This window comes from Onychostruthus taczanowskii, unplaced genomic scaffold (genome assembly GCF_017590055.1).
Source record: "Onychostruthus taczanowskii isolate IOZ18803 unplaced genomic scaffold, ASM1759005v1 scaffold133, whole genome shotgun sequence".
NCBI lineage: Eukaryota > Metazoa > Chordata > Aves > Passeriformes > Passeridae > Onychostruthus > Onychostruthus taczanowskii.
In genome coordinates this window covers 544,712-572,670 of record NW_024498496.1, presented here as the reverse complement: position 1 = coordinate 572,670, position 27,959 = coordinate 544,712, and the positions used below count along the sequence as shown (strand labels likewise).

Genomic DNA, 27,959 nt, shown 5'->3' with positions numbered 1-27,959 from the left:
AAAAATTGCATGGAGTCAGGAATGTAATATATAATTATATCTAATACCTACTTGTAGACCTGGAGTTCAGTCTTCAGTGTTGCTATCACAAACACCTAGCACTTGTAGCTTTAATATATTTTCAAACTTAGTATAACATGTCACACTACTTTTTAGATAAATGGCCACTAACTCCTTATTGTGGTTGTGAGGAGGTTAAGGAGGTCTGGCATAGTAACTTTTTTAGAAGGTCATGCAGAGTCAACTAATCCAAACAGGAATTATCCCTTTTTTTTTTTAATGGTACAAGCAGCTTTAGTGCAGAGTTCCTTGTATTTTTTTCCCCTGACAGAATGAAGAGTTAAGGTGTATTACTACCAACTACTTATTTTTTTGGCATTTAATAATTTAAAAGCTTAAATTACAAGTCAATTGCAACAGCAGTTTTGGTGGCCTGAACACACCTCTTGGAACTTAAATGAGACTGCAAATTTATTCTGCACTGTTCATTTAGAGCATTATAAGCTGTTTTCCTTTTTCACTATTTATGACTGATAGCACTAAGCTGTTACTAGTTTCTGAATATGTAAAGTAATACAGCCATCTTACGGTAACTATACTTATCAGAACAGGAATCTAACAATTTTTCAATGCAATTACTTTCTTGAACACAAATCAATTATTACTACTACCTCTGCATGCTGATATTTTTAAAAGAAACATTACTCAATTTGTACTTATATTCAAATAATTTAAAAAGCGCATACTTTTGAAATCTCCATCCCCAAATGTCAATGGATAGGCTCCTGGCTTTTCAATCTTGTACATTTCCTCTATAAAAAGGATTTTACAATCATTTATTGTGTCTTCTGGACCTCTGAAAAACAAAAAGAATAAAAAGTACATTAAACTTAGTTCCTCAGACCTAGATTCTGTACTTTTGAATCCTAAACAATAAGATAAAGATAAGTAGCCTTTTTTTATCACTGATAGGATACTTTATTTCAATTCACATACAAAAATTAGTCTAGCATGGTAACTTCTAAGAAAAAAATAAAACACATATTTAGGGCTTGCATAAAGAAAAGACTACTCCATTATCCTCAGATTGTCTGGAACTTCAGTATGTCTTTATTGACAGTTATCCAATATGGTTTAATTCCCTTCTAAAACCTCAAAATGTTTTAGTTGGCCAAACACAGCAGACCAGACAAAACCATATCTTCTGGAATACAGCATCTAAAACATGATTATATAAGCATAGTACCACAAACAAACCAGAAATGTGACCTGTAAGACAGAAAAATAGTTGGAACCTATAGAGCAAGAATAACAGCAGAAAATGTCCAAAGCCCTTCTACGACTTTTAACTGTTTTTCAACTTTGGAAAGCCACATAAAATACTGTACTGAATTACAAATAGTCCTGCTATGTCAGGTTCCAGTGCAAATTCTCAACGATTAGTAGTAACAAATAATCCAATACTCTAAAACAACGCCACAAGACTTCTAGAAAAGAAGTCGAAAATACTAAATGTAAAGGTTTCTACCTGCTCTTATTAAAATAAGTATCTACACAGATTGTAATTCAAATGGAAACATATCTAGGAAGAAATGGCCACAATAACACCAACAGTTGTAAAGCACTCCCTTTTCCTTCCTCCTTAGGATGATACTGTGCTCTCTTCAACTGCCTGTTCTCTAACCACATTCAATTTACTACCTTATATAGAAGTAAGCAGGAATTTTCAGTATAATAAAATACTGATGCATATCTGTAAGAACCTATCACAGAGGTGACTTGAAAACACGTTTGATCTGCCAGGTGGCAGATCCCTGTAAAAAGATCTAATCTTCAAAATGAAATTAGACTATAGACAGCTAGGGAAACAAGACATTAGATTCATATTCAATAAAGATAATGACAACAACAGAACATCTCCAGAAACATCAGGCTTCAATCTGGAATCTGTGGTTCTCTGCCTTACCTCTCGGCCTGTTCTCAAGACTTCCTTTGTGCTGACTACCAGTTGTGAACTCTGACACATGGTGACCTAACTAAGGCAGAAAAAAACTAAGCCAGGGAAAAACCACAGGAGACAAATCTTTTTTCATGGTCCTGAACATTGCAGTATTTAGGTCTCCATGGAACTGGGGTTGAGAGGACTCCGTCAGTGTCTTGATTGACTCTAATTGCCTTTAAGTGTACTAACAGCTGTTTACTTAGGCACCTGTATTTATTTTGACCTTTTTCTTTCCCTGCAGTTTTTGGAGGAAAAACATTCCCCACTGTTGGCCACATGCGTAAACAGTAAATGCTAGCAATTTTCAAATATTTAGGCTATTTGAACAGAATATGCAAATGTTGCATCAATGCAAATACATCCATTAGGAAAAGAACTGTTTGATTTCCTGACCAGGAAAATAATGTATTTAGAATTAACTACATTTGCACCCTAAGGGGATCATACTTTAAACCAGTTCTGGACATTGTGAGTAACACCTCAGGTTTAGCATGCAAAAACATTATGAATTATCCACAATACTTCACAATCACAAAGGCACAATACATTCAAATATAGAAATTACAAGATGTAAACATAATCTTTGGCAGGAAAACTGAATCAACAAACTCTTAAAAACACCAATATTTCCTAGGTTATTTTGTGGACTTTAGAGAGTCTTTCATTAACTGTCCTATATGTCTTGTTTTTCCTAGATTATTTAAAGTTAAAAACAAAACAAAACACACCTGTTGACATTCTTTAATGCCATAAATCTATATCAGAACCTTTCTTACTTATAACACTGCTTGACTGCCTATCCAGTGTTACTCCTCTAGGACTTACTTCTAACAGAACTCAAAGTTGTGAATCTAATTTAAAACAAAAATACAGAGCTATGACTTTTTTCACATAGTTGAAGTGAAATTTTATACTTAATGACTGATATTCTTAAATTCTAGTAAATTTCAGACAAATTTAAGCAATTTTACACTGATTTTTGCCTTTCCTCTCCAGTGTTATGGTTTAGAGTTGTTTAATTTACCTTTCCCCCCACCCCTGCATTTTCCCCAGAAAACTAAAAAGCAGCTGTTAAAAAAAATAGCTTTTTATTATCTGTATTCTCTGCTTACAGTCTATGGTCAAGAAGGATGGTGGTAAAACACCACAGAGCTTTACCCAGCAATTTAGACACTTGCTATTTGTATCTTTGGGAAACAAGCTAAACTTGAGTTCAGTAGAATATTAACTAGGAATAAATTCCACTGGTATCAATTTGAACTATAAAATTACTTATAACTACAAATTCCTTAAAATATACCATGAAAAGATTTATAAGTTGGTTCAATGATATAAGTGTTCCAAACAGCAACAGCAAAGTTTTTCCGAAGTACGCAGAAGCACAGATTTTTATCAACTTTATTACAAAGTATCATCACAAAAAATATTATTTCCACCTCAAAATGTTGAAGTGCAACTTTTTTAGTTTAGGTAGCTAAATGAAAAACTCCTCTAATTACTACTGCAAAACAAAGATCTCTTGAAATAATAATAAAAAAAATTAATACAGCTGCATGGCATGTTTATCTCTTATATCTCTGCAATCCTACTGACTAGCAATATTCCCTATATCTAGGCAGCACTTATTAAACAGATAGAAGTCATATTTTCTCTATCACATACATTAGATCATGGTAGACATTCCTTCTCTTTTTGCCCTATATTTTTCCTTTGAGATAAGAGCACTCAGAAAGCAACTTTCAGGCTAAGTTTTTCCTAAAGTCTATTCAGTATTTGAACCAGAGAAAACATTTTATTTTCTGTTAAGAGTTGCATAAGAAGTAAGCAAATACTATCAAATAACATTACAAAGCTGGTATGTTCCAACAAATGTCATGGCTGCATATCTGGAACTACAGAGGAAGATAAGTAACTTTGTGAAAATGACCGCTAATATTAAATGCTTAAGCCTTACCAAAGCTAAAAAATCTGCTCAGCTATTTGCTCGTTAAAGAGTAATTCCTCTTCCACAGTACACATTCAGTGCTTTAATAACGATCATGTGATTTTAAAATTATGGTTATCTAACAAAATTGTGGCTATATTATGCTGTCAAATGTATAACCTTTCTTAATTTCTTCACCCTAACATACCAAAAATGAGATTATGCAATATGAATAGTAAACAGGATGTTTGTATTTCAAGCAAGAACTCTAAATCAGAAAGAATTAAATCCCAAAACAAAGCCAGATCCTTCAACACAACAGAATTTCTAATGCAAGCCTTCCTTTGAGATAGGTTAGCTAAAGCCAAACAGAAACCTTCACCTGAACCTTCTTTTATCTGTACTTTCCCCATGCACATTTCCTTTTTTTTTTTTAACTTCAGGCAGCAAAACACTTTAGACATTCAAAATCACAGCTCACTAGACATGTGACAAGTGGACATTATCCTGGATGTTTCAAAGGTCAGCTTCACAGAAAATAAAAGCTGCTGGACAGTTACCACGCTTAGAGAACTTTATCACTTCTTACAATCTGAGAAGTTCAGTGACAGTTGTCTGGAAATGTCTTGGTTTATCACTTTACCACACAGAAATCAAAAGTATAGTATTTTAATACACACTAAAATCAAAATACAGTGCTGAATAAAAATGGGGGAAAAACTTCTAGAAAAATACACACAGACTTCATATTCACACTAAGAATAATAATGAAAAGAGTCTAATGATGATTTATATTTAAGCCCCCTAAGAGCAAAACCTTACTCACAGTGCCATGCTCACCACAAACAACTAATTCACAGTCAGCCTCTATGGCTAATGTCAAAAGGTACTGTCCAGGTCAGTAGAGAAACAGCCACGATCAGAATAAAACCTAACAGAATATAATGTTGGCTGTGCTCTCCAAATACACAAATTCTCTTAACAAACAATATACAAATCAAAACAAAACCAGATTTACTACCACTTTCTGTATCTATCTTTTCATATGCAACACTCTGTACACATGCCTTACATCAATCAGCCTTTATTCTGCTTTTGTAAAGTTTTCAGACAGCAACTCTTTCTGTTCTGCATCAACAAGTCATAGTTAAACAACTTCTTGAAAAACACACAACCTTTCAATATTACCATTCAAAATGCTTATTAGAACTTTTAATATCATCTCCTTAGAAGCAGTTGACTGGAGATTTTGTTTTAAACAGGTTTGTTTCAAAGGTGACTTTAAGATCTTCCCACGTTTAGACAGCATATTACATTGATAATCTCACCAAATTCTGCTAGGTTGTACTGAATTACATAGCGGTTCTAGGTAAAATTTGGTTTTTTATTGCACATAAGCAAAAACGCAGAGAGCATTTACAAGATTTTTTTCAGAATATTCCACACACATTTGTTTAATCATTAAAATAAAAATGCGCAGTTACAAAACAGGACAGTATTAGCTCCGCTTTTAATTCAACTTTTCATTTATTACACAAGTATTATAAAGACATGTGGCAACTTCCACACTAAGCAAAGGTTTTATTACTCTCTTTCCATAACACAAGTATTTAAACAACCACAAAAAAAAAATTAACATTTTCTAGGCTATGTTGAGGACCATATTCTAATATGAATCTTTAATGCCTTTGGAAACAAAACACACATACTCCCAAACCTACAAATTCATACTGTGGACCTACATACAAGTCAGGCAGGATATTACTTTTTTAATGTCAGCAGAAGGTGAAGTGCTTGATGCATTTACAAAGCCATGTGTTATAGCTCATGATGCCAGACTCTGAAAGCAGAGACTTGGACACAGAGACTCTTCTCCGTAGCCAGGGAGCTGTAGGCAGGTGGGCATTAAGAGTACCTGGGGAAACAACTGGCCTGAGAGAACAGCCAGCAACAATGTCAGAGGCTCACAACTCTGTGCAAATCCCTGCCCCATGACACGGACCAGAACAAGGAGTGGAGCCTGTAGAGGGTCCTGATCCTGCCCCACATCCGGCCCTGTCCATGGTGGTGCAGGAATACCCCTGATGGGAAGAGGAATCCACTGCCACCACCGCAGCTGCTCCCTTCCTGTAGTCAGGACTAAGTCTGTGACTGGCACTATCACAAATACTCAGAAGGCATCTACAGCTTCCAAATCCAAATTCAAACACACAGATGTTAACACCCGAATGTCCATGAAGAACCAGATAAAAAAGCAGGTCAATGACCTTTAAAGGTAATACACAAAGGCTTCATATGTGAAAAACAAAGATACAAGAGTTGTGCTTGGCATCACAGGGCATAGTCTAAGCTCAGTCAACTTTGTGTGTTTGCAGACTGAACTGCAGTGCACAGAAACAATGCTAAGGGTCTGTTCAAGACATCATTCCAAGGGTCTGAGCTAGTCAACAAGTTCCTTCATGCTAGAAAGAAGCAAAGATATAAACAGGTGATTGTTACTATAAGAGGTTAAACACTCCTATCCAGATTTTAAATTATATTGCAATTCAGTGAGTAGATGCAACACACATTCAACATGAGCTAAGATAAAGTTACAGGAGACCAATCTGTGAACCCTGCCAGACTGAGTGAGAACCTCAACTCAACAACAAAGACATAAGAAGAAGCACTTCCCTTCATAACAAACTCACAGAGATACTGTCAGGATGAGAAGACCTTCCAAAAAATAAAGAATAGAAAAGAAAGAGTCCTGAAAGCACAGAAACACATTAAGCATTCTGGAAAACAAACAAACAATATACAAAGCAAAAACGAACTAACCAACAAATCACAAACACCAAAAACATGAACTCCCCAAATACCTCCAAAACCCAAGTGAATAAATCAACAACAAACCCCCAAAATGTAAGGTGCTTTAAAACTAACCAACCAACCAAAATCAAACAAAACCAACCAATCACAAAAAAGAAAAAAAAAAAAAAAAAAGGCAAAAAACCCCCAATACAATAGCACAGAATCAAAGGATCACAAAGATGTTTCAAAAAAATGGTCATATCAAACCAAAAGCAAGAACTGCTTGCAAAGAAGGATAAACCCACATTTCAAGCCTAGAAAGTTTGTAATGTATTTATTATCATGGCTTGAACGTATATGACAGCATTACTGTAATGAAAAAGCTTGGAATCCAGGGATTCTCCTGTTCAGAACATGATGAATCTAATTCAATAAGAATCCCTGAAAGTCAGAAAATCCTAGAGAAAAAGACTAATTTGGCATTTAGAGGGCAGCTGCTTGTTTCGGAATGTCTTCACTCCTTATATGGCCCAACTCTCTTTAGAAAAATTACAGCAAATGCTTCCACCATGATTTCCAATTTCATTAGTGCATTACATCAAATCCTCCATTTAAGTGTCCAATAGCCATTACATAATGGTAATACAGCCTTTCCAGGTCTTCTGTGTATATCTGGAATCTCTGATAATCCTGTCATTATTAATTTTTATGTTGATAAATCCAAATGCCCATATATTTGTGGTTTTAATTGTTGGAGAGACTCCTCAACAAACAAGTGAGAAAAGCACACTTTTGTGTGCCTCCCTGAAACACCTATACACTAATGCATGGGCAATAAACAAAGGGGATTACACAGGTCTGTGTAATTAATGCAGCTCCATGACAACACTGGGATCATGGAGACATGGTGGGGTAGCTCAAATGACTGGAATACTGTGTACCAATCAGTAAGGGCTCTTCAGAAAGAAGAGGCTAGGAAGACTAAGAGCAGCTGTCCCTTATATGAGGGCAGATAAGGAACCAGTCAAGAGCTTCCTCAAGAGCTTACAGGTCAAGGTTAGCAGACAGAACATTACTGATGCCGTAATGGGTGTCTGCTATAGAGTGCCTGCTGTATGAAGACTCCTTCAGACAACTGGAAAAAGTTTCATGTTTACAGGCCCTGTGCTCACAGGGAACTTGAAGCACCATGGCATCTGCTGGAAAGTCAACAAAGCAGAATGCAAACAATATAGGGAATTTCTGGAGTGCAGTGGTAACAACATCCTGATCATGGAGAAGCAAACTGCTAGACTGATACACACAAACTATGAAGAACTTATCATGGGACATTAAAGTTTGTCTGCAATGATGATGAGATGATGGAGTTCAGAATCCTTGGAGGAAGGATAAATTACAAGACAACCCTGGTTATCAGGACAGTGGAATGTAATCTCTGAAGAGATCTACTTGGAAAAATCCTACAAGATAGCCTGTAGAGATGGACCCAGTAAAGCTAGTTGATATGTAAGCATCATTCCAAACTCAGAAATAGTCTATCACCATGTGCAGGACATCAAAGGTAACAGGAAGCCAGAAGAAATTAATAAAGAGCTTAGATATAAAAAGGAAATGTGTAAGAGGTGGAAGCTGGAATGGCTGATCTGGGGCAGGAAGAGGTGTCTTCTTGTGTAGGCGAAGGGTTGGGAAAGCCAAGGTTACTGTTACTGATTTGAATCTGGGGACTAAAATTCTATGACAGGAAAGGAAAGCTAGAGAAAATGTGGGGCTACTGCTAAATATAGCAGGGCCCCTGGTAACAAAAAACACAGAAAAACAAAGGTACTCAGCACTTTCTTTGTCTCAAGCATTTACTGCTAACACCAGTGTTTAGGAATCTGAGGCCCCCCAAGAGTAGAAGGAATGGCTGAAGTAAGGCTTAGCCTCAGTGGAAAATTAGGTTATGGCGCATTTACACAGGACATATAGTGTCAGAACCCAGGACATTCCTCTGACTGCCCTGGAGGACTCCAGACCCTGTCAGGGGGCTCAGAGACCTTGGCACAGAGTCAAAGACACCTGTGCTTTTGATTTTAACCCATGGAAAAAATTACTAGCTTTGTATGAAGATGTACAAGCCACAAGAGTTTGAGTAGAATGATAGTTAATTTGTCACAGGGAGAAAAAAAAATTTTTTTGGGGTTTTAGAATGGGGGTTCAAGAGGCAAGATGGAGGAATTTAGGTGTGTCCTGTCCTTTCACCTCCTTCTTCTTGTCCTCCATCTTCTGCTGTGATGGTGGCACTTTTGGATTGCTTTAGAGTAGAGACAGACTGTCTAACATAGGTGATAGGTGTTGGAAAGTTATTGTAGATAAAGTACACATAGTTTTTAGTATAAAATGTTAACACTGCCCCAAGGACGAGCAGTGTGCCACGGACCAACCTGCTGGATAGATCTCCGCAGGTCAGAAAACCAATGTTACAGACAAGGAAAAATAAACAACCTTGAAAACCAGAGCTGAGGAATTTTGACTCCTTCTTCAGTTGCAGGGCTGGGAAAAATAGACTTTCTAACACCTTGGGGTCATCTTGACCTCAGAGACTCCATCAATATAGAAGTCCATTGGCTCTAAGAGGTCATACTTATGAGCTCTGAAGGAGCTGCCTGATGTTCGGATGTGTGTACTCTTAGTCCTGTTACTGAAAAGTTATTACACCTTCCTGTTAAATAAAAGAGAGCAAATATCACACCTGTCTTCAAGAAGGAAGATTGATGACAGACTGATCAGCTTCAACTCAGTCCGTGGGAAAGGGAATATTAGTTGCCTCTGCCACCATTTAGAGTTGGACAGAAAGGAATTTCATCATGTTCAACAAAGAAAAATCCAAGTCCTGCACAAAGGGAATACCAGTAACTGCTGAGTTATTTATATTAACACCTGACTGGAGCGCAGCTTGGTAGAGACAGACCTTGAGGAACATAAAAAAACAAGCTGACCATAAACCAGTTATGTGCCCATGCAAGCAAAGAAGGTCCACAGCTTCTTGGACTACATTAAGAGCAGCATTGCCAGCAGGCAGAGGGAAAACAAATGCCAATCATGACTCAGCATTAGTTAGGCCAGGTGTAGGCTCTCCAGAGAACACAGACATGGGTTTACAAGAGTGGTTCCAGAAAAGGGATACAAAAAATATTAATAGGCTTGATACAGAACATCCTTGATACAGAAGTGTTTAGTCTAGAGAAGAGAAGGGTTATGTGAGGATGGCTCTCACCTATGTGTATAAACAGGGAGCCAGACTCCTCTAACTAGTCCTCTGTCAAGACAAGAGGTAAGAGATATAAATACATGAAAAATACATTTTGTGTGGCAAGACTGAATTTTCTTTTTACAGAATTTTGTTCAGAAAGCTTGTTGAGTAACCACCTGTAACATTATTAAAACCCCAACTACGCTTAGTCCTAGACAAACTACTCTGGCTGGTGCTGCTTGAAAAACATCAAGAGCTCCTTTCCATCCTTGAAGTTTCTCTTAAATGTATACATATGTTTCAACACCACTCCCTTCTTATTTTCATAATGCTTTGCCAAATATTGTGCTCACCACTACTCCCCACCCACCACTTGCCTTTTTGCACTTAAATTTGTTTTCTTCTGTTCTTCCTCTTCTGTTTGGACCCAGTAGGAAGAAATTAAACTTCAGAATACTTCTAAATTTCACCCTCCTAAAAAGCAAGTCAAAAGACTCTGTGGTTCCAAGTCTGCATGTTTATTAGAGAAAGGACACTTACAAATACTGAAGATATAGCTTATGTTCTGGAAAACAAAACAAAAAAAACCCCTCAAGATCCAAGTCAACCCATTCTTCACCTTCAAAATATAATTTTACAGTTATGTTTAGGACACCCAAAACATTTGAAATTTTAACACTTTTTACTTATGCGTTTTTCTGTTGTTAAAGCAATTAATGTTTCAACACATAATTAATTGAAATTTTAAGCTTTTAAATGCAATTCAAAGAATCAATTTACTGCCCCTCTGCTGAAATTCACTGCATTTTATATATCTCTCCTGTGTCCATTTAGATGAGAAGGCGTGTTTTTAGAGCTGAGTGGAATAGTAGGTGGAGTATTCTTGATGCAGTTTAATTAGTGCTTAGTAAAGGACAGTAAATGCTCTTCCCCAGTCTTCTACTTATTCTTTTTACATGGCCCAAATACTGTTAATCTTCATTACACACTGCTGGCTCATATTCACCTTGCTTTCTACCAAGGCCCACAGATCCCTCTCATCAGAGCGGCTTCCCAGTGAGTACTGCTTCAAGGGGTTGTGCCTTCCCAGGTGGAAGAAAACACTGAATTTATGCATCTTGACTTTCTTGAGTCTTCTGCCACTCATTCCTCCTCTGCTTGTTCAGGTCACTCTGCTTGGCAGTACTAATTGACTGAATTATCATCAATTTACTGTGTCTGTAAACTTGGCAAGAGTCCACTGTATTGCCAGAAGATACTGAACAGTACAGGTTCTCAGGACACATCCCTGCAGTTCCTTGCCTGGCATCACTTCCCAGGTAGCATGCAACTTCCTAACCACTATCCTCTGAGTCCACTCATTCAATGTTTTCTTTTTCTAAACCCACCTGGCTGTCCATCCTCCAGTTTACTACAGGAATCACCAGATTGGGACAGGATAATGGGACACTTGCACATTGAATTAAATTACAACTTTTGCTCTGTCTTTGGTGTTGGGGGTTAGGTTTCTTTCTGGTCCATTTTACCTGGGGAATTTTTTCCCTGTGAGTTGCTAGGAAACACTAACAACTGGGTACTTAAGAAAAACAAAAGAAGTGGCCAAGCTCGGGGAGGAGGGCATCTGGTTGCACTTCTCTAATCTGGGAGTTTTTCTCTGAGGGGCAGAGATACCTGAGAATTGGGCTGACAAAAGATGGGGCTGTGGCAGCTGCTTTCTCCCTCTCTCAGCTTCGGATGAGGACCGTCACATGAGGACAGTTGGAGCTGCCGCTTAGGGAAGGGAATTCACTGCTACTGCCGGAGACCAGCCCACAGCTGCTTCTTCTGTAGCGGGGTGAGCCTCCGCTCATGAGAGCAACCACTGAATGGAGACCTTAATATCACCTGCCTCACTAAAAGAGGGACTTATCACCATCTGCTCAGGTGCCCGGGATCCTGAGCTCGCCCTTCTCTGATCTGCTGGGAGCCGGGCCGCTGCTGCCCTGCCCCTTCTTCAGCACTGCTCCGAGCTTTCGCTGCACTGTAGCCCCGCACTCTCTGCCTGCTGAAATATCCTACCAGTCATGCTTGCTGCTTCTGAGAGTCCTGCTGGGGCACAGGGATCGTGCCCAGGGTTTGTGAAGCGAAGCCTCTCCGCCACCCCTTCCCGTCTGGGCCATTACCGCGCGCTCCCTGGGCTCGCGCCACAGCGCCGCCTGCAGCCACGGGGGTCACCGCACCTGCCCTGCCTGCCGGGAGCCAGCAGCGCCCCTGCTGGCTGCGACCGGAACTGCACCAACGGGGAAGGCTCCTGCGGCCCAGAGAGGGCTGGGAGCGGGTTCAGGATCTGGCTGGTGTTCGTGCCGGAGCTCTTGTTTGTTTGCTTTATCACACATACTAGTAAAGAACTGTTATCCCTATTCTCATATCTTTGCCTGAGAGAGCCTTAATTTCAAAATGATAATAATTTGGAGTGAAGGGGTTTACATTTTCCATTCCAAGGGAGGCTCCTGACTTCTCCAGCTGACTTCTGTCTTTCAAACCAAGACACGTGGCCACAGAGAAAATAATTTTATCACAGAAGGCAGATGACCTTGTAAAGCACAATTTGCTCTTAGAAAAAAAATTCACCCTGGCTATTCCTCATCATCACCATTTCACCAGCACTTCACAAAAACTGTCCCCTTTTCCCCAAAAACTGAAATAAGGCTGACTGGCCCTCTTTTAAAACGGATACAGGATTTGCCTTTCTCCAATTGTCAGGGACAAAAGTCAAGGTGGTATTACTAAAAGTCAAATGTCTGTTGACATAAGCTGTGCATGTTTTCCTTGGGATGATTTGCCCTCCAAGTCTTACCCTTTTCACCAGCAGGACTAAAAAGATCTTAAATAATTTGGTCACTTACACTTTGGCTCTCTCTGTAAGGCACACTTGGTTTGCCACTAAAATTCAGGAATTTCAAAGAACAGTATATTCACAGTCCAAAAGACTTAACACAAATTACAAGCATCTAGTCTACTTTCCCTCCATTTTGGAAAACCAACCTGAAACAATCAGTTTCCCCATACTGCTACTTAAGATCAGGCAATATGCAGGGAAATTACACAAAGGACAAATCAGTTACTTTTTATGTTCTCTTTTTAAGAAAAGGGAAATGTGTGGATAAAATATTTGTTCCTTATCAGAAAATAATAAGAGACAAGCAGATCTTAAAACAGTAATCCTTCAAATCCTTTCTATTCAGAAGAATCTCCTGAAGATTTGTCCTCTTTAACATAGAACAACGAAGCATGCAGATAAAAGAGTATGAAGGAATAGCTACGATCTGTGTAGAACATGTCCATCACAACTATTCAGTGACTGTTGGTAAAATAGAAACTTCTGTCCAAAGGGAAAGGAGAAAGAAACAAGAAAAGGATATCAATAATAAGTCAGCCAAATACTTCTCACAATGTCCTCTTTCATAGAATCATAGAATTGTTGAGTTGAAAGGGACCCTAAAAATCATCTAGTTCCAATCCCTGGCCAGGGACACTTTCTACTAGGCCAGGCTGCTCAGAGCTCCACCCAACCTGGCCTTGAACACTAACAGGGATGGGGCATCCACATCTTCCCTGAGCAACTTGTTCCTATGCCTCACCACCCTCATACTAGAAAATTTCTTCCCAATATCTACTCTAAAACAAATCTTTCAATTTGAAGCCATTGCCCCTTATTCTGCCACTACATGCTCTCGTAAAAAGTCTCTCTGGCTTTTTTGAAGGCTCCCTTCAGGTACTGGAAGATTGTAATTATGTCACCCTGAGGTGGTGGTCTCCAGGTGGAACAATTCCACTTCTCCCAGCCTTTCCTAATAGAAGAGGTGTTCCATTCCCCTCAACCATCTTGGTGGCCTCCTCTGGACTTGCTTCAATTGGTCCATGTCCTTTCTATCCCCTGCCAAGAACCTGGATGCAGCACTGCAGGTGGTGTCTCAGCAGAGCAGAGCAGAGGGGCAGAATCCCCTCTCTGGCCCTGCTGCCCACGCTGCTTTGGATGCAGCCCAGGACACGTGTGGCTTTCTGGGGTGTGAGTGCCCATGACTGGTCCTGTCCAGCCTTTCATTCACCAGCACTCCAAGTCCTTTTTGGCAGGGCTGAGGTCCATGAGTTCATCCCCAGCCTGTATCAACACCAAGGGTTTAATGCCATAGTTGCTGAATCAAGGCACTGTATCTCATAAAGATCTTGCAAAGAGGACAAGTAGTACACTGAATAGTTACAGATTCACTCTGCTCATGCTCTCTTCATGAGTTATTCTCTGTGAGATACTATTCTTCTGTTTCATATTTGACAGACAATACATCCTGAATAACATTTCTCTAGAACGCAGGATGTCCCAATATCTCCCAGGATATTTGTCCTGTACACCTGGAATCATTAAAAAAAGGCACTTCACACTACTCAGAAGTCTCTTTAATAATATTCTGTCCTTGCGTCCATTGACTTTTTTAATTCTTGACTTTTCCTCAAAACTGAAACCACAATTGAATAAAGGTTAAAAACCTAGTCTGGAACTTAAAAGTGAACAGTTTAACGTACAGTAAACTTCACTTCTAAGTTCAAGCAGAGAATTACATTCACGCACCACTTCAGCTAACATGATTTCTTTTGTCCAACAAAGTAATTAAGTAGTATGCAAAACATTCTGGTTGTCAAGAGTCATTCCTGTTACAAGTTGTGAGATTATTCCCCAAGGCTGTGTATCTCCAAAAGAGCAATCTGTAGTGACAGAGATTAGGAAAAACAGTACAAAGAAATGCTTAAAAAGTTCTAGGCATCACCTCATTCATCATCAAAGATCCCAGCAGGCTTCTTGGCCACTCGAAATCTACCTTGATTTGAAATAGTCTTGTTGATTCAAGGGGAGTTCTCTTCTTCAAAGGAGGTGACCAGCTCTACTGAGGTCACAAGGAGAAGAGGAAAGTGAGAGATCTAAATTCACCTTTTTACTAGTTTTGTTGCCTAGAAGAAATATGCCACTTTTACATCTGTGCAAAAAAGCTGTAGGTAAGGTCTTCAGCAATTAAAATTCTTACTACTAGGATACTTGCAGATACAGCATGAAAGTTATCTGGGAAAATGGGTCCAAGTAAATACTGTTATTATTTCCCACAGCATCAAAACAATGTCCTCCCAGATCAACCAGCAACAGTCAAAGACATTTATAAAATAAATAAACCAGGATGTTACTTTAAGTAGAAAATTATGCAAACATTAGTAAGGTATAAACCACATTAATGAAAATTCCAGACCTAAAGAAAAAGCACTATGAGAACTGTACTACTGGGCATCTACCAAATCATAACAACTCTGACATGATGATTACCACAATATTTACTGAGAGTGATGGGAAGTATGGTACTGTTATTTACCAAAGTGCCAAAACAAGATACAACTATCAATAACTTTCTATCTGACTAGATAGAAATTGACAGAGGCACAAGAATTCTTGAAATTATAAACAAAAAAACCCCATCCACAGCTTGTTTCACTATTACAGAAAACCTCACTATTCTGTAAAGTGTTTCATTTCAGTACCTTTGCAAAGCTGTGTAAACAAATAAATGTATGATTTTTAAAAAATCAGACATTAAATATAAATGGAAAATCTTGTCCAAAGGAAGTAAAGGGAAAAGTTAGAAGTAAAATCTGTACAGGTAGCATAAAAATAATTTTAAAATATCATATTGCATTCTGAGAATAAAACATGCTAGATAGGAATAAAAGGAGCAGTAAGATGATAAATATGAATGCACACTATGAAAATAAAAAGAGGAAGACAAACAGCAGATCTGGCATGTTACAAGAAAAATAAAATAAAAATATTACAAATTAAGAGAAAGTAATCTGCAAAAAAATTCCTTTTTGGGAGCAGGAATGCTCATACAAAAACCTGCAGAACAAAAGATGATAAATATGAACATGAAAATTTAGGACCATTCTATTACATTCCTTTACAGCTATATATGCGAAGACATGAAATTCATTAAACATTCACTCATCCAAAGAAGAAAATTATGTTCACTGTGTATAATTTATATCAACATTCTTACACACCTCCTAAGGCTTAAGCAAAAAAAAAAAAAAAGAGTCTTGATATTGACAGAGTCCTTGCTAAACTCAGACTTTCAAGGGTTTACTGAGGAAAATTAAGACCTAATTTGGTCTCTATCTTCAATTCTAGGAAGGAGTAAATGCAGAGCATCTACTTTGGTTTGAGTTGGTATGTTGAATTTAAATATATCTGCTGGCTCCAAGGTAAATTGTGAAAAGTTAGTCTCAAAGACAACATGTCATATTATTGTGGACTACAAACAATTGTTGTCATTAGGAAATAAAACACTCTCCCCTAAGGGAAAAACAGAGGATATCTAAACCCAGAGATGGAGCACCTTGCTAGTTAAAATAAATTCAGAGGACCACAGATACTTCAAAGTAAGAAACTCACATTCAGAGATCCTGAACTGCAAGCATGCATACACAGTCATGAGAAACCTTAAGTTCTATTCCATGGCCAAAGCACTGCTATTTCCCTAGTATTTGCATCTGAGACACAGAAAATACTGTTCTATATGTTTTAGACATCCTACAATTACAAATTTCAGCTGCAATGTGAATACTATAGAAATGAAAATTAATAATAAGTGGTCAATTATTCTGCATAATGATGTTTGCCTCCCCTATTCAGTCTCATCCTCTATTTGGTAAAATTCACTATTTCATATATATTTTCCAAATGATGACAGACTATATAGAAATTTTCCTTTTGGTTATGACTAAGATATGAGTAACAGTAACACCGAACAATACACATGTCAAAAGGTGCACGAAAAGAAAGTATTCATCATATGTTCCACTAGCTTCAAAGCATGACCACAAACAGTATATTCTTGTTATTTCCTGTGATTGTGCCATCAGCTTCAGGAAATCTTTGTCAAAAACACAAGATCAATAAATCAAACTTTCAAATATGGCATAAAATTTTTTTTTTATAAAAAGTCTCTTTGATATAATACCACAAAGGAAAAAAGTCCAAGTCATTAATAGATGTGATGCAACGCTAAGACCCCTGCCTCTCTTTACCACCTGCTAAGGTGATTTTTATGTAGTACATGAAAAACTAGTCATTAGCATATAATCAATTAATCATTAATGGATAATCATAAAAAATTCAAAATAAATGTCACCTTTATTTGAGACAAATAGTTAATGCTAACATAATGTTAAGAACTCATAATCACATAAGAATATTATAGACTATAAATATATTAATTATATTATTATAGATTAAAATAACTACTGCATTATCATTCTAAACTAAATATATTTTATATTATTTATATATTAATTAACAATGAAATACTGAGGTTGTTTTTTAACTTGCAAATCAACTTGCCTGAAATTCAAAGCAATTACATTTGCATGCTCCTTACACAAATTTATGAATACAAGGAGACTTGTCTTCTTCTTTTACTACTAATTGAGAGGAATGAGTTGGGTAGTACAGGTGATCCAGAATTATTCTTTGATAAATTTAAGGAATGTCAGGGCTCGGTTAACTTTACTTTCTGCAACAAGTTGATTACTGCATATACAATCTATTAACATATATAGGAAACTAGAGTTCTTAATTAGGAAGAAAATTTTCTGAAATATGATTCCATCTGAAAAATTGACTTAAATTCATCACCTTATAATAGGTATTTGTCCACTGTGTTGTTTTCCTCCCATATCCTTTCAGAAGATAGTAAGTATCAGGGGGAACCCTATTGTACCAGCCACAGTACTGACAGTATTTGAATTTATCATCTTCTAGTTTGAAGCACAACTATCAGTTTATTTAGATATAGAAAAGACTATCCTATAGAGTTCCAACCAGAATTTTTTATTAGCCACAAGGTGCTTCCTTTTGCCAATATAAAACTGTCTTAGGTTGGAAATAGGGGTATTCTATTTCTATCTGTTAAAGGTGGGGCAGTTATCTTCTGTTAATTGGGCAGTTTTCTTTATCTCTTCCACAACCAATCCTCCCTCAGGGAGTTATCTTCTGTTAATGTGCCATTGAGTGCCACGGCATGACTGATAAAATTACACCATCCCATTGTGAGATGCTCTGCCCCAGGGGAGGAGCCAAGCATTCCTACCTGGATATGATCTGACATTTGGAACACCACAGGCAGCCTTTCCCACTGGATTCCCAGAGACATAGCTGTCTTCTCCACTGGATTCCCAGAGGAAGACCAGGCCCATCTACACCACCACTGGACCTTCAGAGGAAAACTGCACCCTTCCACAGGATCACTGCTCCAACAGAACCACACCTGTCACTGCAGGAGGACTGCAGCCACCATTTAGTGGGACTGCTACCAACACCCTGACCAACAGGGTGTCAGATCATATGTTGACTCTGCCAGTAGTTTGGGGGTTTTTTGTACTATTACATGTGAATTTTTAGTTTTTCCAGTAAAGAACTGTATTCCCATATCTTTGCCTGAGAGCCTTTTAATTTCAAAATTATAATAATTCAGAGGAGGGTGTTTACATTTTGCATTTCAGGCAGGTTCCTGCCTTCCTTAGCAGACACCTGTCTTTTCAAACCAAGACAAAAACTTGATTATCCTATTTTTAAAAACTTGATTATCCTATTTTTAAAAACTTGATTATCCTATTTTTAAAAACTTGATTATCCTATTTTTAACAGATGGGGAAAACTCTGAAAGAATCCATGCAGGCAACAGTTTCAAAGAACATTATCAACAGACATTTGAATTTCATGTAAACTCTACTCTGGACAGTTCTATTTGTAGAAGGCCATGAAACCCATCCCTGACTCACCAAATGCCACTAGCATTAAATGCACTACAATGAAAATCTGCATCTCTCCATTGATACTGTCCTCCATTTCCTAATCTCTTCTCTCTTTCAAGTTAATAATTCAAAACATCTTCTCATTTTTTTCTAGCTTTGTATTTCAAGTTTGGGGATTTCTTGCTTTGCCTACAAAACAAGTCCATTGTGCCCGCTCTACTTAATAAAAGATTACTATAATGCACTGATGGTGTCTAGGAAACTACTATAATGCTAAAATTAAAACCCACCCCCAAAACAGACTTTCATTTACTTGCATGCTTTACTGAGGCAATGTCTTTGCTATTTCCCAGTACTAGATAAGATTGCACTTTTAACAAAATACTGAATTAGACCAGATTCACAGAGCGTGTCTCTCCCAAGTAACCATGTCCCACACTAAGTCTTCCTACTGATACAACATTCTCCTTGTAAAGAAAATTACAAGGAATGCTAGTAGTCCAATTCATTTTCAAGAATACATGCCCAGAAGAATGATAACACACATAAGTAAATGTGGGACATGCCAACATTAAATCAACCACTGGTCATCTGTTCATCCCTAAGAAGGCAACAATACAAGTTACTGACAGCAATATCTTAAGGATATCTCCAGAAAACACTATCCCTAAAGAACTGTACGGAAGTTTTAAAATGAAATAGTAAAACAAAGCAAAGATATTCAGGTAATCTTAGTCACAAGTCCACACTTTACTTACCAGAGGTCATAATACTACATAAATATTTTATTCTTTAAAAATTTATTTAGCCAGCTCACAGACTTATTCAAACTGTCAGAGATGACTCATACTCAGTGAGACCTAGGAGTTCCCAATTATCTAAAAAATTACTGGAACATGCTCTGATCAATCTGAATCACACATAATACACAAAAAATCCTATGGTTGCCTCTGGCAATCTCCTGAAAAATAAAAATTCTGACTTACAGTTAAGTCTGCAGATTGTAAAAACCATGCACTGTAATTTTGTAATTCCCACAGCCGTGGAATCAAAGTACAACATAAAAATTAATCTAGTGGTGACTAGAAGATAAAAAAACTAAACCAAATACACTTCATATGATATGTACAGATTTTCTGAGTTCATCAAGCAAATCTTACCCCAGCAGAATTTTAGCATGAACCTCTTTGTTAGTCCTTGAGATTTCTCTCAAAGAGGTAATTTCTGCATCAAACCAAAATCCTCTTTCTTCTGGTGTCTCAACATTGTAGTTAACCATCACCACATCACCCACTTTTAGCTCACTCCACTTCAGAATGGTTCTTGCTCGGGGTCGAAGATTAACTGTGTCCATTTCTATTATGCCATTTTCTGGGTACCTTGAAAAGCAAAACCAACAACACCAATGATTATGACCACTACAACAGTAAAAAAAAGTCACAGACAACTTTTTTTCAGAAGTAAAAGTTTTTAAATGTTCTTTGGGCACACAAAAACCATAAGACCTGACCTAATATCCTTTTTAAAATATAGCTTTTCTCTAAATATAGACTAAGAATTTGTCTCATCTCAGATGGGAAAAATAGACTCCATGAGTTTTTTAAAAAAAATTCAGTAAATCTATATGCACTTCTCATATAATAATTCAGTGTTATTGACAGCACTCTTAACTAAAATCCCAGTGCAGGAAGGAAACCTTTTCAAATTTGAGATGCTTTTCATTTCAACACTACAGTTTTCTTATATTCCTCTGAATAAGGCAACTATTACTTGATACTAGAGACTTTATTTGTACATGTGCTGGAAAAATAGCAGAATATAGACAGGATCAAAATATTAATTGCAAAAAAAAAAAAAAAAAAAAAAAAAAAAAAAAAAAGCTATCCTGTAACAAAAAGTTAAAAGACGCTACAGTGAAGCTCTTTTTTCATACTGTGTGTAGGCAGATAATCTCCCACCAATTAGCTAGTATTGCATGAGTTCACAGAACAAATTTAACACGGAAAATTAAATTAGTCTATTGCAAATAAACAGCTGCTATTAAAATTATCCCTTTTTAACAAACAATGCTGAGGATGATTTTCATCATGCAATTACTGGCACTTTAACAAGAGCACTCACAGTTAAATTAATATACCTTTATCAAACCACATTGTTAAACATTAATGGCAAAATCCTACCCTTACTAATAAAAATATGGCTCTACCACTTTACAACATGCCTCCCCCTAGAGTGAACAAGAATATTTCAAGGTCTTGGGAAAATTGCACATTGCAACTTACTACAGGAAATAGTAAGTAGTACTAAAACAAATGTCATTAAGAGCATGAGACTGACAGACTATAGCCTGAAATCAGGATGTCTGCTCCTGAACAGTTGACTGAAAGCCCACCAAGGACACTGGACACATTTTAAACAAGTTCATCTTGCTTTGTTTTATGCCTTCTACTAAATCTAACACACCAGTTTGTTACTACTGATGTGGGGGGCTGGGGGAACATGGGGAGATTTACTGATAGTTTTGTTTAAAGAAGCATGAACCGCAACAGTTTAAGAGTGGGTGTACCTTCAGATAAACTAATGGCTAAGTAAAAGAACATACCTCTAACTACTGAAAAAGTTAAATACAAAGCTGGTTTTTGCACCAACATTTTTAGATCATAATTATAAAATTCTGCACAACAGAAGTTACATCATACAAAGACAGGTGCTTGTGATCAAGTCATTATCAAAACAATAGTTTCACACAATGTAACTCTCCACATTGCCCAAGGATTTTTTGCCCATGTTGTTTCCAAATTCAGTGCATACTAAAGAGCTAACATTTGAAGTTATGCCCTTATGCCATGCAACTTTCACCTAAAGAACTACCGTATTGTTCTACTATATCAATTATTAGTATTTTAGCTGTTATATCAACAAAAACTATGACTGATTCACCTACAGGTAATAAGACAAAGCAAAAAAAAAAAAAAAAGCTATAGAGATCATGCCTACTTTATTGAATGCCTAAATCACAGCACTGTACAACAGGCTACTGAAATCTTACGACAGCTATGTTTGACCTACTAATCAGTTCCAAAAGCTTTACAGTAAACCTTTCCTGAAGGCCGCAGAAGACAGCAAGTAGAACATAGCAAATAAAGATTCAGTTTACTTGAACTCTGAAACCAAAATAGTGCCTAAACATCAGGGAACTAGAGAAGATAGATCAAAACCAGACACCATTTATGTATACAGTGAAATAATCAAGCAAGAAATACATATGGAATCATAAAAACAACAAATGAACATTTTAGAAGTTCCCATGTCACTATCTAAAAAAAAAATTTACGATATTTGACTTACAAGAGTTGACAGTCATAGAAACTTAACCTTGATCTGAAAAATCTACTCTCTTCTGAAAGTAAAATGTCTTCAGCTTCTGTCTTCCTGGGTGAGCTTTGGACAAAGGTTTTTCCCTAAATTCAGATTCATATTATCTTTCTCACCTCTATACAACTCAGAACAGATCCTTCCTATTGCACTGCTGAAGAATTTCAAAGACTGTCATCATTAACAATGTCACCACCTTTGTTCTTGGAAGTAGTTTATGAAAAAACCTAAGCAAAAATATTGCCTATCAGTTACCACTGCCTATCAGACACCCCCGCCTATCAGACACCCCCCAAAATCCCCTTTTATAAACAGAAACTGTTTTCCAAAGAAAGAAAAGCAAGGCTGACGCTCCACTGAGTGTCTTTTCCCTCTAATCAGCTGGTCAGAAATGCAAGCTAGCAAACTTTAGAAAAAGACAAATGAGATGTCCTTTGCCACATTTTACCTTTCTTTGGCAGAGGGTTACAGATATTGAATGTTTTTACTGCTGTGCACAAGGAGAAATGTTTTCATGGTTGCTGATGAATGCTAGCAGCTATTTAACCCTTCATATTAGACCATAAATGATACCTCAGGCAAAACAGCAGAAGCAGTATTTGCCACAAGTTTTGGAGTTAGCCTAAAAATTGCACAGTTGAACTCTGTATGTTAAGCTCAGTACCACCATTCATTATTATACTAATAAGTAAAGGGTACTTGCACAGTAAACTTGTGTCCTCAAATGTGTCTAATGCCACAATTTATTTAAATATGAAAAAGAAATAATGCTCACATTCTACTACCTCACATTCATTTTCCTAAAGTTTAACATGCCATTTGTAAAAATCACACATTAATTTAAAATCTAATCTCTTCAATATGCAAGAATAATATTTAAGCATAGACCACAGGATACAAATGTAGATAAACCAAAATATAAAGAGTATAAATATGGTATTTTAACCTCAAGAATTACATGAAAATTAACTCTTGCCCATTCTGGGAAGCTTTAATAAAGGACTACTGTGAGACATGAACACATGCTGAAAATGTTTTCTCATTTATTGAGTTACTTTAAAAATCCTAAGATTACACCCAAGAGAAAACAATCATTTTCACAGCAATGTTTTAGAGACTAGCATAAATTTGTACAGTTGAAATGAAGATTATATGGCACAATTAAACCTTTAAATTTAAAACAGCTGTGGACAGTTTCTTGGTTTTCCATGTTTTTAGGACATTTGGCAACTAATACTGAAAAAAGGAGCTATACCAGCAAGCATAATCATAAGAATTTAGTGAATATTTTATAGGATGCCTCTATTTACCTCTTATTTAATTCTTCCCTGTAGCATTTCTAACACTAGCATAGCAAGGACTTCTTGAGATTTCCTATCTTTGTAGATGGTCTCCATAGCAAAGAATTATTCATGAAGTAAAAATTCTAGTATTTCTTAGCGATGGCCAGATGGCTGAGGTTCCTAAAATGCTCAAATGCTAGGACACATAGTAGTTCCATGTCAGAATAAACCCAAGCCTGCTCATTTTACTGAGACCTTGCAACAAACCCTCTAACACTTTTCTCAGCTGTTACTAGAACAACCAGAACTGGAAAAATAAAATTCTGAGAACAAAAGCAAAGACTTCCCCAACCACTCTTCATATAGCACAGTGAGGAATGTAAGTGCAGATGCACAATTTTAAAAATTATTTTCCAATACTAATAAAATGAAAGTATAATTTATTTTCTCAATCATAAAATTCAGAAATTAGTCATTCCAACCCCAGAATGAAGGAATAGAAGGACAAAAAGAAAAAAAGAAACCAAAAGGAATGAACTCTTGGAAGAGGTAAATCTGACTAAGAAGGTAGAACTGGATAAAAACAAGATTGCTACCACCCCACTCCCTTATAACCTGAGGAAATAATCAGCCCAATTTTGCTGTACTGTTTGAGAAAGTCAACACAGTGTTTCAAAAAGCACTACACTGTAAGCCACAATTACGAATGAGAAAAAAAAAATCACTTGGGTAGTCAAGCTGTGCACTGCCAAAAAAAACCAGTAGGTCTGATAATTTGTTATTACAAAAAAACCCAAGTAATATATTTCAAAACACAGACTGGAGTGGATACTGAATATCAATAAAGATAAAAATCAGTCACATGGAACATAAACAAGATTTTGAGAACTTTACCTAACAACTAATAATTACAGAATTAAGCAGCTTAAAACTGAGAAACCATATTAATAGCCTGAACAGAACCACCTTAGTTTCCTAATTACTTTAATTCTGAGTTTCCAGTAAAAGTAACTTCTAGCCTTACACAACTGCGCTGTGTGGACAACATGGATACTCTGAAGGGAGACAACCTGGAAATGAGTGTCAAAACAGAAGTTCAGAAGTGTAAGAAATACACAGAACATTCAATTTTTAATACAATAATTCTGTATACAAGTTTAAGTAATATGAATATCATGAAAAACAGGTTTACTTCCCTGGATAGCAGACAAGTCATGCATTTTTTGAAAAAACTTTCTTCAGACATGCAAGGAGAACACTTACAGCTAATTTAAGATAAATGAATAAGTGGTAAAATTCCATCTTATTCTCACTGATCACACCACATTTTCAGCCAAGAATCAGTTCTAAACAAAAAACCCTAACTGTTATTATTGTCTCCTCAAACATTTTCTTATTCAGTTTGCACACGGTGCCTACATCAAAGTCTTACAGTTAATGCCTGTTGTCAAAACCCTGACTACAACACATACAAATACTCTGACATTACAAAAATCACAGAATACGCAGTCACAAACCCATTGCAAATGGGACAAATAAACTTACAAGGAACTAACTTCTCGAAATTAAGAGCAGCAGTGTATAGCTACTCCCATAAAACACTTTCAAGTATGAATGATTCTGGTGGCACGCTTTCTAGTGAGGATATATGGAAAAAAGACATCTGATATACCAACTCTTTGATTACTTCAGCATTGTCTAATAATCTATATGAGGTAAAAAATTTTGAATGAGTAAACAAACTAATCACTGATACTAGGAACTGGAAAACAAAATTACATTGCTAGGAGAGGTGCTCCAAGTATCACTCAGACTAATTATAAAAAAATGTTTGTGACTGACATAAGGTCAGAAAAAACATGTGGTACCCTTAGGAACAGATTGTCTTAACATTCTACTTAGCAGACAATATAGCTTTCATTCCTCTTCCTCTTCTGAAATTCCAAACTCTCCAAGATAAACAAAAGGATATAAGTGCTATAAAAAAACTACAGTCTATAGCTTCCATAACTAGCCAATAATTGGCTGCTTTCTACCCATTAACTTCATGTCCTTCAAAAGGAATCCCTTTCCTCACTTCAGTGTCTTAAGCTAGAGCCAGGAATCCGATAGCATGCATGCTCCTGATTTGCACTCTTTTCTGTGTTTGATGTATATAAAAGTCAGATAAAGCAGCTAAATATTTACAAGGGTTAATTGAGAAACAAATAGCATGCAAAGGAATGTATTTTGACATTTCTTCACAGAAGAAAAAACAGAACAGTTTGCATCATGCACTATCACTAATGCTGCACAAAGAAGCTACCTGTCAAATAAGCAAGAAATCTTTCCTACATGAGGCCCCACTGGATATAGGATTAATTTATTTGACTGATGAATGAAAAACCCAGTAACACTCACCTAGTAAACACAGGTAAACCTAGGAAATGAGCACTTCATTGTACAGTCACATAACCACAAAATTCAATGCAACTTCACTATCAGATGTACACAGCCGAAAAGCAAAGTATAAGAAAGAAGTAGGGGCTACCTCATCTGAGAATGGCCCATAATGTCTTTTGGTCTCCAAAAATCAATTTATTAGTAGTGTGATCTATGTGAATTCTCAGATTAAATCCCAGCCTACTAGCTGTGAAAATTGCATATTAAAAACATTCAGAAAATGGACCATTCAAACCATTCCTTGAGAATGAAATAGCAATTTTAATACTATTATTCTCTTGACAATCTCTTCAGCTGTGGATTACATTTTCAAGTATAAAGTGGGTTTTTTTGACCAGGCAGTATTTAGAACTTTTCTCCTCATTGCCTCAGTAGAGTCTGTGCTCTCCAGCTATAAGACTGTGTCTTGCCTATTGCTTTAACAGCCACACAGGATGACTACACTTTTATTGACCTCTGCGGCAACACAGTGAAATCCTGATTTTCTTAATGTGTGCTTATCTGTACATCTTTAAAATCCAAGGGCATTACTCCACAGCTCACATTAAGCATGAAGTAAAGAGAAGTAATTAGTTCCCTAGAAGAAATAAGTACAGCATACTTTATGTGGTATATTACCTAAAATAAAATTCTCTGATTGTTATAAAACCTGAGGGGAATATCATCTGCCAGAACAATGGCCTTGAAAAAAGTTACCTAGACTTGAGTCATACTTAATCTGTACTTGCATATAAGTTGTCATACTGAAATTTCTCATGTTGCAGAAACATCCCGCCTCTCTGTGGCTTCTGCTGAGGGCCTTCTTAAATGGAAAGACTTTATTACAAATGACTGAAAGAAAGGAAAAGACATTACTTGATTGTAATCCAAATACTTAGGGTAAATCCTAAGTCATCCTGCTGCTTTGGGGAGCTAATGATCAAGAAGCCAATACTTGCAGAATGAGAACTGTCTCCCTGAGTACACTAAGTACACTATAACCAGTGCTACACCAGTAACAAATATGAAATACAATAAGGTAAGAGGAAAGGGCAAATGCTGATATAACACAGCATTTTAGGCATGTCCTTATAACGGCACTCTGCCACTAAAACATCTGTTTCCGATTTAGAAGTGACTCCTAAGCAAGCTGTGGTGGAGATCACCTACAATTATCTCAGCTAATTTTAGGACCAGCATGTGCTGGTTTCCTCACAAGTCCTTTTAAATCAGGATTCAGCTTTCTTATGTTCAAGACAGGTTAATTTCTTCTGTATTTAAAGTCAGTTGCTGGGAGCAGAAGAAAGAAATGTACGTATGTTTTGTACGAAACCTGATAGCACATCCTTGACTTCGAAGTGCTTAACAGCTCCTTGTGATACCCACAAATGCAAACGTGAAATGGAAGAGGAGGAAGATACACTGAAAAAACAGGAACACACCTTCAAACTGCTGACATCAGGGAAAAACTTGCATTCAGAAATTGAAAGCAGAAGATGGACTGTCATGCAGAAGTTACATAGCCAAAAAGGGATGCCAAGAAATTTGATACTGCCTGAAGGTTAGCATTGGTAAAACTGGAATTTTGGTCTCTTGCTCTCTGGTGAAATTAGGGCTCTCAAACAAGTATAAATCTTTGAACTGGAGTCACAAGTCTTGCTAAGTGCAATCTGAAACTGAGTTCTTTTCCTCCCAATGGCCCTAGGTTTTCTCTCTGCAGAAATATGTGGGCCATATAACATGCATATAACTATTGCAGCAATTTAGTTAAATACTAGATACATATCTGGGGCGGGGCATGGTGGTGGAAAAGGTGGGACAAAACCACTACAGAAACAACTCACCAGTGCTGTTATCCACAAAATCACAGAGGAATATGTAGTACCTCCTATCTGCAGCAGCCACAGCTGATAGGAGAGCTCCATTTAGTCAAAAGGTAGTTACCCCTTTGAAATTACTATAATTAATTCTTGCCCAGAAAGGGTAATTTCCCTTAACTATACTCTTTGCAAAAAGACGTCTCTCATATTTTTTCCTTTCACATTCACTGTAACTACACTACTTAAACAAGAAACAGAAAGAGGAACAAATGAACACTGA

General features: G+C 37.0%; 1 protein-coding gene across 6 annotated transcripts in view; it reads right to left on the bottom strand.

Annotated features, from left to right (window-relative positions):
- The window catches only part of UHRF2 (ubiquitin like with PHD and ring finger domains 2), an 82,379-nt gene that overhangs the window by 32,680 nt on the left and 21,740 nt on the right, over window positions 1–27,959 (bottom strand). For all 6 annotated transcript variants that reach the window (XM_041396949.1, XM_041396950.1, XM_041396951.1 and 3 more), the window contains 2 exons: window positions 19,941–20,159; window positions 747–856 (listed from right to left, as the gene is read on the bottom strand). In XM_041396949.1, the coding sequence (XP_041252883.1) occupies window positions 747–856; window positions 19,941–20,159 (329 nt within the window). The remainder of the gene's footprint in view (window positions 1–746; window positions 857–19,940; window positions 20,160–27,959) is intronic.